Raw genomic sequence first — 11,223 nt, forward strand, 5'->3', positions numbered from 1 at the left:
TATCTCCCCAGGAGGAAAAAAAATCAAATTCCTCTACAAAAGAGCTCCTATAAATAATGGTAGAACCAGCATTTCTGATTGTCCAATTTTTATGACTTCTTTAATGCCAGGATGGATTACATTTTTACATCAGTTATGCGTCCATTAAATGGGTTAGTATGAAATTTATAGCAAAATGCCACAATCACTTTGATTCAGAGAATTGATAAATTATAAAAATATTTTTCCACTTAGTAAGATTTGGGTTATGTCCAAATGTCCTCACTAGTTATTTCACAATATAGGACATTTGTTACACTTTTGTGGTGTCCAAACCTGCAAATTCTAAAATCCACTTCCCTGGAAGTTTACCCATAAGTCTCTGCCATAAACCAGTGTATAACAATGCACACTAGATTTGGAAAAAATAGGAATCGTCATTGGAAAAAAAAAAAAAAAAATCTATTTAACATTTAATTTCTATAAATAATTCACACTTTCACCATCAGAATAAGTGAATATAAAAATAGTGTTCATAAAATGTTCATATTTATTAGGTTTTACATTGGCAAATGGATTACATCATAGTTACTGTTTAAAAAAGAAAGAAAAGTAGTGACCATGGTGTCCGAGTAGCATTAAAATACAGGGCATTAGATGGTCCTACATTACAAAGGCTTTTAGGGGTTAGGGAGTGGTGAAGGTATTTCGAACATTGTCCCACCCTAATCCCCAACTACAAAAAACTATATAATGCAGGACTCTCTAGTGCCCTGGTTTTGAAAGGGAAAGCTTTTAAAAGCATCACTTCACCACTACTTTTCTTTCACTTTTCTAAACGCTGGATATGACAACACAAATTTCTTAAAATGAAAATCGAATCAATAAGCACATTTCACATCTATTTGTGACTCCACTGTGTTCTAATAATGAAAAAAATGATGGTTTATTCCATCCATCTTCTTCTGGTTCATCCGGGACCGGGTCGCGGGGGCAGCAGTCTAAGCAAAGATGCCCAGACTTCCCTCTCCCCGGCCACGTCCTCCAGCGCCTCTGAGGGGACCCCGAGGCGTTCCCAGGCCAGTCGAGAAACATAGTCTCTCCAGCATGTACTGGGTCTTCCCCAGGGCCTCCGCCTGGTGGTTTATTCCAAACTTACATTTAAACATGTTTTTTTTCTCTCAAAAATTGTTTGATTGCAATGACTAGTGGTCATTGATGTGAGCATTGATGTACTCTAGTTTTCCGCAAAGACTTCTGTGAAATTTATATGGTACTCTGTTTTTGAACTGTATACAGTTCCAAAATTTGGACTGCACTATAAAATGGTGAACGCACTATAGTGAGTAGTGAAGGGCCATGTCTGAATTCCCACCCTAACTACTTTAAAACGATATAGTGCAGGAATCTATAGAGTCCTGGATTTTGGAAGCATTTTGAATACCATGCTTACCAATTTTCTTTCATTTTTCTAAATGCCGGATATGACGTTACCAATTTCACAAAGTGAAAACTGAATCAATCCGAACATTTCACAGCATCTTTTTGTGACTCCACAGTGTTCTGTTAATGAAAATGTTGATGGTTTATTAATAAATTGCATTTAAACTTTTATTTAAAAAAATGTTCAACCGCAATGCATTGTGGTCTATATTCACCATTGTAGTGAGCACTTATGCATGCTCGTTTTTCGCAAAGACTTCTAGGAAATTTCTAGTGCACTTGATTTTGGAATTGTAGATTTGGACAGCACTAGAAAATGGCGTACGCACTAATAAGCCTTTGTTTTCCTACCCTCAGTGTGAGCCGTCTTCTTTTATTTTCTTGTGGGTTATAAACCAACAAGAAGGATTCTTACCTACCTGTGGCCTCTAAGCTTCAGTCTGGTAGATTACCACACAGAAAATTTGAGTGCCGAGTCAGACAAGCGATGAAAGAACAGACATAGCATGCATAGACCACTTTTTTGATTCTCACCTTTGTCTTTTGCACACTGCATTTTTGCTGTCCACTCACCTCTGTCAACTCAGCAGTACAATTCATCCTTCACTTGGCCATGCATTCCTTCAAAGCTGCATGATTCAGTCAACCTCTCTCCCTCGTGATGTCCTTGTGAAGTTTCCTTCATAACTTTTCTTTTTTCTGAGTTTCTCAACACTGAGATAATCCTCAGACTCTTGGAAATTCCCTGCCTGGCTTTGGAGAAAGTGCATTTTTTTCATTGAGCTGAGGTTCTTTTTCTTGGACATTGTCACCACCTGGGATGACTTAGGTAATTATAAAGCTTAGTCTCTGTGACGAAAAACTAAACCAAGCATTGATGATGTAGTGGGCTCAAACCCTGGTCTCAGTTTAAGGTTTAAATCATTTTAAAGCTATTTTAGGGGAATTTGAATGTTAAATTAAATAATGAATGGACTTTCAGGTGAAAAGGATTTTAGAAATGAAATGTGTCAGTGAATATGGGTATCAGGTACGAAATTCTACCAAAGAAAAAGCCCATTGATTTTATGTAGGCCGTGGTTGGTCTTCAGAAACAATAAATGTGGTTGGCACAGAAGCTGACTGCTGTTGTCACTGCATCTGCTCACTCCCAGCGTTCTGTCACCATGTTTATGCACATGAATGGGAGCGTGGCAGTGATTGACAGACTTTTCAAATGCCCTGCCTTTTGTGGAACTTGGGTACTGTTATCGTCTTTCTGTACATAAATGACGATGCAGTCTGTCCTGTGCTGCTGGAGATGATAAAGGATGCATTGAAATTCTTTTCCTAAGCATTTAGAAACATGGTAAGTTCTTATCATGGCTGCCACTGGGATAAGTGGAAGTTTCTCTCTGTTAGAACCTTTCTGGACAGAAGAAAGCCTATTAGACATCATACTTTGTCCCTCTCTGGTAAATCTGGTGTTTTTGAATCTCTGCACACACTGAAGGCTGTTTAAAACCCAAGTTAGGAAAGTTTTGAAAAGACTTTTAAATTATTGGAATAATTGTGGATTACTGTTTAAAAGCTAGCATCGACTCAAGAAAATGTAATTCCAACAATACAATAATATGTAGGCAATTGCTCAGGACAATAGCCTTCTAATGACAGAGAGGGAACTCTTGTGAGGGTAAGGAGACTGTGGCAATGAATAAAAATTGGATAGCACATTTCATGTAAAGAGACATCAAAAGAAACATTAAAAAGAGTGATAATTTAAAGAAAAAATTAAAGAAAGTTCAAAAGAACTTCATTAAAACTGAATTTAAAGTAGGCTAGTAACTTTCACATGAGATCTGAGTTTCTTTTCATTTTGTTATTTGAAATATCTTTATATATATAGATATATATATATGTACATATATATATGTATACATTGATATATATATACTGTATATACTATATGTACTATATAAATGTTATATTGATATACATATATGTATATATATATATATATTATACACACACACACACACCCCCACACATATATGTATATATCTATATATATATATATATATATATATATATATATGCTTTTAAATATTATATATATTCACCTGAGTTCAACCGGTCGAACTTTCAGTGAACTATCAATGAACGCCTGGGTCCTAAGAGCCCGCGAAACGGACTTAAACACTTGCATAGTGACATGCGATTTTGAGCATTCTGGACACCTGACATTCTGGTCTACCCTCATTTACATAGACTCTTCATTTAAAATGGACGCTTAAACATGAGTCGACGAGGTGTGTAAGCACTTCTAAAAATGGACACCAGAACACTTCTGCTCTATACCTCAGGCGTCCTCTCAATCTCCAAGATCTTGGTAGTCAGAAACTCATCAGCCACCTCTTCCAAACACTTCCATACCTCCACAGATATGTTACCAGGACAAACAGCATTTTCACTCTTTATCCTCTTCTTCATTTCATCCTTTCTGATATTTGCTACTTCCTGTTCCACAACATCTGCCTCTTCAATTCTGTGTTTTCTGGCATTTTCGTAATTCATCAGATCTTCAAAGTTCTCCTTCCATTCATCCATCCATGCTGACATAAACAATGTTTGGCTACATTTTAAAGACATAAATTAAACAAAAAATGTTTATGTTGTTCATTTTGCAAGTACCTATACTTTCCCAAGCAAAACCTATTTTATTCTTTTTAATTATGACTGTCTTTACTTATCAGTCTAGAACTATTAAGTCTTAGCAAACTACTATTCATTACTTTAAGAATGCATAGAATTCATAAAGGTCTACTGATGATCAGAGTGACTCCATCATGATTTTTTTTTAGATAGTTTCTTACTGTACAAGTCTATCAGGTTCTATCTAAATGTAAAAAGGCTGTTTTGAGTTTGGTTTCACGCATGGTTTCATTATAATGCTTTGATCTGTTTTTTCATCCAGGTGCTTCAGTTTTTTTTTTTTTTTTTAATAAAAAGATCAAAGAAAAAGCTCTCACTTTCTCTCTCACGCCATCTGCTTCTCATTGGTCTCTTTTAGTTCTAAACGAATCCAAAAAAGTGTTTTGCTTTTAACTTGGGATTTTTATTGTGTGTTGAACTCCCATTGCTGTCACACAAATAAAACTTTAAAATGAGAAAAACGTTGTCTTTTTTGTTGTTCCTTTGTTTTATTTTATCAAAAAAAAATGTTTTTTTCCTCTAGTGTTCATGGAGAGACTTTTGCTCTATGCTCACATCTATGATTAATTCACCTGACATACTGTTTTTTCCTGTTTTTCTTCTATTTATTTATTATTGATGCCTTTTTAGAGAGAAGAAAACCCCTTGTTTCTTATTTAGTGCCATATATATATATATATATAAGACAAATGTACTAGTTTGATAATCTGTGTCAAGACTAGGCAGGATTTTTTCTGACAAGATTTTAGGTTTTAGCTACAGTAATATTTGTACCTACAGATTTTTTTTTTCTCAGAAAAAAGCCCCAGCATGATAAATCCAATGTTTTCTAATGATTTTGTTGATTCAGTGTCTTTTTCAAAAGCTGTTCCTTTGGTTCAAACTTTCTCATTTTCTGTTTTTCTGCTAGAGGAAACAGTAAACAAATCTTTTTTTTTTTTCCTGTACCTTCTCAGAAAGAGAGTAAGCCTTTATCTGGAGACCATAAAAACATCAAGTAATGGACATAAAAGAATATGTATCATTATCCTTATTACAATGGAGTATTTTGTTCTCGTTTTGGAAGCTTGTAATCAGTGTTCAGGAGTTAGATACAGTCACGTAATGCTAGAGGTTGTTCTTACATGGAGTTTGGTTGAAAGAAAACCTCTGTTGTCCTCTAAGCCAAGAAAAGTGTTATTCTGCGGTCAAGAAATGGAAATAAACTGTGGGCCAAAACCTGAACACGTTCAGATTGAAAACCTCTAAAATTATAGCAAACACATTATTTTTTTGAAACAGGGAATAGCCTAAAATATTTAATGAGGGTCCACAAGCTTGACTGTTATACTGTTAGCTGCATAGGCAATCATACAGGATCATATGAGGACTCATGATTATAATTGTTTATTTGTATAAGAGTTTCTGCTTCTGGCTGGTCCCTTTTGGTCAATAGCCCCCCTTTTATTTAGTTTTTACTTAAATGATTTGCCCACCGTTTGTCCTGAAACTTATTGATGTATGCAGACGACACAGTTTTCTTTGTTAATGGTCGCACAAAAGACACTGTTGGAGCTAAACTCACTGATATAATGTCCTGTGTCACAACTTGGTTGCAGCAGTGCTGTCTACAATTAAACATCTCTAAAACTGTAGGCATGTACTTCACTAAGATAGATAAATTATCCCCTGATCCCGACATACTAGAGAAATAATCCAATACATACGTTGGGTTAATAATGGTTTCACAGCTTTCTTTTCAAAGACATATTGACAAATTGAGTAAAAAAAAGTTAAATCTTGCAATTTTGTATTCAATTTAAAATGAAATGTCACCTGAAGCATTCTATGATTTTCTGTCACTTCAACTATTGCATAACGGTCCCAGGCTGCTGAGTGCAAATAAAGAGAAAAGAAAAACTGGAAGTCTTGTTCAAAAAAGCATTTTAAGTTATAAATTAAAAAAAAACCAAGACACTACTGTCATGATGTCATTTAAAAATATATATTTAAACTGGGACAATCTACACACTTCTGCCTACATAAACTGATGTACAAAGTACTCCATTAAATGGCTCCGGATCCTCTGATAGAGTTTGTCAGTCAAAGAAATAGCATTGGGCCTCTGTCAGAAGTGACTGGAACATCCCTCTGCACAAGAGCAATTCTTGGTAAATTGGTCTTGTCAAAAAAAAAAAAAAAAATCAGTCGGGTCAGTATGGGGGGGACATCAGATCGCAAACAACAGTCAAGGGCTTCACTAAAAAAAATTGAATTTGTAGCATATTAACTCTAATAGCTGTCTAGACTAAAATATAAGCCTGTTTTGATGTTCTGATTAAATCTTGTGTTGTTTTAATTATATGTCATGATGTTATATTTGATATATTTGTATAGTAAGTGTTTGTATATTTATGTTTTTAATATCTTGCTAATTCTGTTTTTTTTTTTGCACTGTCCCCTTTTAATTAATATTCTTTCACTTTTGGCACATTGGAGCTTTTACCTCAGAGGAATAAAGCATCACCAGCAGCCATCAACTTAAATTCACAAATGTTGCAATTGGTTTTTGCTGAGTCATTGTTGCTTTTCCCTACTTTCCCACCATTTTTCATGTTTTTGCCAAATCTTTTCATGCTGACTCCCTGCTGGACTTATGGGTACCTGCCTGGGTTGATGTGGGTTTCTGAGTCTATTGCTTCTTTCTTGTGGATTGAATTTTGTACGTTTGGTGGATGCTCCTGTGGTTCTGACTCTGTTACTGGGAGTTTTGAAGTGGGTGTGTGCAGAGAAAGGAAAAAAAAAACATGAGGAGAAAATTCAGTCATAATCATTTTCACCTGCTGTCTTTTTGTTGTCCTACATTCCCTGTATTTTTCACCTTGAAGAACCTTACTTAAGACTGGAGATGTTATTAAATTCTAAGTATTTTCTTAGCATCATAAACGTACTTTTTCCCTGCACATGGGTCATGTTTCATTCCACAGTAGCCACTGTTCTGATGTGGAATTTCCTCATTAAAAAAAAAAAAAAGAAAGAATCACAACTCAGTTCTTTCCCTCAACCTCTCCTAGTACTTCCTGGTGTAAAAGGTGATACATTTTCAATCAATCAATTCAATTCAAGTAATTTCAACTAAAGTTCACCCCTTACTGCAACTTGTGTGTTTTGGGATTTTCACTGTTTGAAAACTGGTGTGTTTTTAAGAACTGGTTCCTCTGTGAGTTTGAAAAGAGTATGTTGATGTTTGATTCCGAAGAGTGTGATGGTGCTTCCAAACTTTCAGACCTTTGTCCTTGGCTGAAACCCAACTATTCTCAGTGCCAACAGAGAGAATCTGGTTTGGGAGTAGCATGTCTACCAGAGTCTTGGGACTAAATCTTTTGGCAATGTTCACAGACAGATATCCTTTTGTTGGTCTGTTGACTGGTGCTTCTAACATTTTCTTATAGCGTTTTTCTGATTATGGAGGATATATATAAAGAAAATTAAGATTAAAATTGCATTTCTGAGTATTTCTTTATGCAAATTGTTAGAGCAAACATAGAATTCTGCTTGAAAAAACTACACATTCTTACTTGGCGTCGTTCTTTGACGTTCTGGGTGTCCCCAACTTGTTGTTTTTTGATGTGCTGGTTATTCTCATTAAATCACGGGTCCCCAACCCTCTGGACGCTGTAAAGGACGGAGTAACAAACTTGAAACCTGGTTAAGGTTAGGGGTCAACATCCCTGATCAGCATTTCCGTTTTCTCCCTGTCTGTGGGCAGAGCCAAGTGGCCCTCGGACCAGTACTGGTTCGTGACGCGGGGGTTGGGAATGGAAACGGCCAGCACGTCAAGAAAACACATGTTGGAGAGAACCAAAAGGTCAAAAAGTGACGCAGAAGGGGCCAAAACCATACGTCCATATAAAAAGAGTTGGGAGTGAGAATATTTAGAAAAAAAAGAGCACATTTGTGAATGGAATGGCGGAATGGAAAGGAGCATGTGGCTTACCCTACCGTTGTTGGTCCTTCAAAAGAAATATTTAGAAATGCTAATTTAATTTTCTTTATATATCTCATCCATCAGGAGAAAAATGCCACACGAACATCTCAAAGAGACCATTTTCATTGGAGTGGGTCCTTAAACTCCCACTGGCTCTTTTACACCTAATTTTTATTTATTACGTTTAATTTATTTCTTTTGTTCTCCAACAAAAGTCGTGTCATGTGCTCCTGAAGTGTTTTATCTATTCAAAACTTATAAACTAATGAATTTTTGCACTCGTTTTTTTCGATTGGATTTATTTAAATTCAGCTTAAAGACATTCCTGTTTACAGCCTCATTTGAATAAAGTTTGTATTTAAAAAGTTTGAATAAGCATTTCTTTTTAGCTTCATTTTCTTTTATTTCCTTTATGAGCTGTACTTTTACTGCCCTCTCCTGTAGCACTTTTATGTAACACCTTAAGTGTACAATTAAATTAGCTAATCTGTGGCTGTTTTTAGTTGGATTTTGTTTGATTTTTATTTTAATGGTATTTACTCAAGTGTATTAGTTTCCAATTCTCCATTTGTGTTCTGTTGGAGTTCTTCAGGTGTCAGTCTTGGCAAACAGCACAACCCAAACTTTTAAGATATTAAAGAACTGTGGCTTCTTTTTAATGAAAAACACAATAATTCAAAAAAATGTCTATAAATTTACATATTTTTGTTTTTTCTTCTCACTAAAATCAAGCTTTACTTTTTCCTTTGCTTTTCCTTTGTGTCACAGGTACTTCACCAACATCTCCATCGGTGGGCGGGACTACTCCTTCAACAGTGACGGATACTTGTCCAACCCGCTGATCGATGTCATCTCCTACACCAACGGCCGAGGCTGGGAGGAGGTCAGTGCACAACCGGACGGACTGACACTAATTATCATAACACAGCAACTCCACACACTAACTACAATTTCACACCCCATCAAACATGCTAACTGGTTGCTTGCAGCTTCACCTCTGCTGCCTCACAGCCTGAGTCTGTCTCAGATCTCATTAGGCTCCCCTGTGCGCTCCTCTCCTTCTCTTACCTCTCGCCTGAGTTTGCCAGACTCCTTCGCCGGGGCCAGCTCACATCCCGATCCCCCCGCCGTCAGAGACCATGTGTGGCAGATGTACAGTAATAGCTCCAAATCGGAGGTCTGCCCTCTGTGTAATTTCAATTCCGCAAGACTTCCTTCAACCTGACGAAGGAAAAGGAAAACAAGCAGGTCTTTCTGTTGGAGCTCTCTCTGATCCATTTGCTGCTGACCTTTAAAGACTCTGTGTGTTTACAATGATAACCCCAAAAAATGAAAGTCAACCTTTGAAAGGAAAAAGTGGGAAAAAAGACTCCTCTGGAAGAAGGTTTCAAAGTATGTGAGCCGCCGTACTTTCCTCTTTCAGTTCAAGCTGATTGTTCTGGATAAACTCTGTTAGGAAGGATTTGGATAAAGCCTCGAGAAGAGATTTAAAAGCAGCTTAAGGAAAAGTAAACTCACTTTTTATCAGATAGGGTTGAAGTATATAGAAAGCAGCTCTGTTGGTTTTTCATGGTAATTTCTGCAAAGAGAAAATCATGACGCAGTAACGGACAGGTGTTTTCTCTGGAGAATCTAAAGATTTTGACTTCTTTTGGGTTAGAAATAAACATTTTCTTGCCATAAAACAACTTTGGTTCAGGTTTGTTTATTTGAACTGCAGTTAAAATTGAAAGGATTGATGCTAAAACCATTAATTTTTGTCTTCACAAATCACAAGGGAATTATTTTCCTCATGATCACGTAAGGAAGTTTTTTTTTTTATTTATAGTTTTATTTTTCATTTTTTTCACACTTTTTTATTTTTTATTTTAATAGTCTTATGTTGAATCTTTAAACCAAATTGTTAGCTCTTTAAATGCAGAGTCACACACAAGATTTTTAATCAAGAGCTTAGGGAATAAAAACGTAAAAATAAATAAGTAAATAAAAGAAAAATAGTAATACAATTACAAAGGGTTCTAGTCTAAATCTTAAAAAAAGAGCACAAACAGTGTTAGGTTTTAATGAGAAAATGTTATATTGAAGCAAAGTCACATAGAGTAACAAAATATATATTTGCTTCTTTATAATAGCCATTTTAAAGCTTACCACACCCACATATACAGCTCGATTAAAATAAAATGACATTTGATAAAATTCATTTATGATGGTTTGCCATTTACTGTTGATTTTACTCTTTACAAGGAGTTTGTTTTTCATAAGATCGCCATGTTGGTACGACCAACCTGAAAAGACGCTTTGAGAAGTCTGAACATTTTCAACAGGTTTTAAAGATTGAGCAGTTTTTGTGATCTTTAAATATGCAAAAAATGTACGCATTCCTTATGCAAATTCGCATCTCAAGATGACATTTTCCCCAAAGGTCAGAGGTCATGTTTATTCTGGTGTGATGCATTCTGCATTCTGTTTATGAAAAGAAACCTCAATAAGTAACAGATCTGAGGCTTGCTGTATTTCATTTTTTCAATATATTAAATATCTAATAAATAAAAAAACTGAAAAATAATAAAACGACATAATACTAGAAAAAAAAGGATGGCTTCAAAAAACAGGATAATTCTAGTGTTTGTAAAAAAAAAAAAAAGCAAAGATCTGAGCTGTAATTTAAGTGTTACTTTTTGTGTGTTTAAATAATGAATCTTTAGAACAGACTCCATTTCTGCTTTGAAGATCCATCATAAAGAAAAGCAAAGTTGAGATGAGGACAAAAATCACTGATGGTGACGGTTCTGATGAATGTGCAGCACCCTCAGGAACAAGCTCTGAATAAAGGCATTTTATTTTTTATTAATTCTGATATATTTTTGGGATGTATTTAACCGTTTCTCATTGTACTTTTATTCTGAAATGTCCTCATCTGCAGCCTGTAATTTTGCAAACTTAAAGTTAACAAAGTCCTTAAAATGAAAAGCATGGTAAACTAAATTTCTTTCATCAGTTTAACAAACAGGGGGATCATTTTAAATTAGATTTAGAGTAAAGGGTTTAAGGTTATTTGTTAATTTCAAGCATTTTTCTCTTTTTTAATTACACAGACAACAAAATGTTAAAAAAGAAGAGTGTCAGATTTAACAGATGTGTAT

The 11,223-nt window shown here is 35.3% G+C and overlaps 1 protein-coding gene across 1 annotated transcript in view; it reads left to right on the forward strand.

Moving 5' to 3' along the window:
• grin2da (glutamate receptor, ionotropic, N-methyl D-aspartate 2D, a) overlaps positions 1 to 11,223 on the forward strand; it is a 247,266-nt gene that overhangs the window by 156,393 nt on the left and 79,650 nt on the right. The window contains exon 7 of the mRNA XM_024298168.2: positions 8,849 to 8,963. Coding sequence (XP_024153936.1) covers positions 8,849 to 8,963 — 115 coding nt within the window. The remainder of the gene's footprint in view (positions 1 to 8,848; positions 8,964 to 11,223) is intronic.

This window comes from Oryzias melastigma, linkage group LG11 (genome assembly GCF_002922805.2).
Source record: "Oryzias melastigma strain HK-1 linkage group LG11, ASM292280v2, whole genome shotgun sequence".
Classification (NCBI taxonomy): Eukaryota; Metazoa; Chordata; class Actinopteri; order Beloniformes; family Adrianichthyidae; genus Oryzias; species Oryzias melastigma.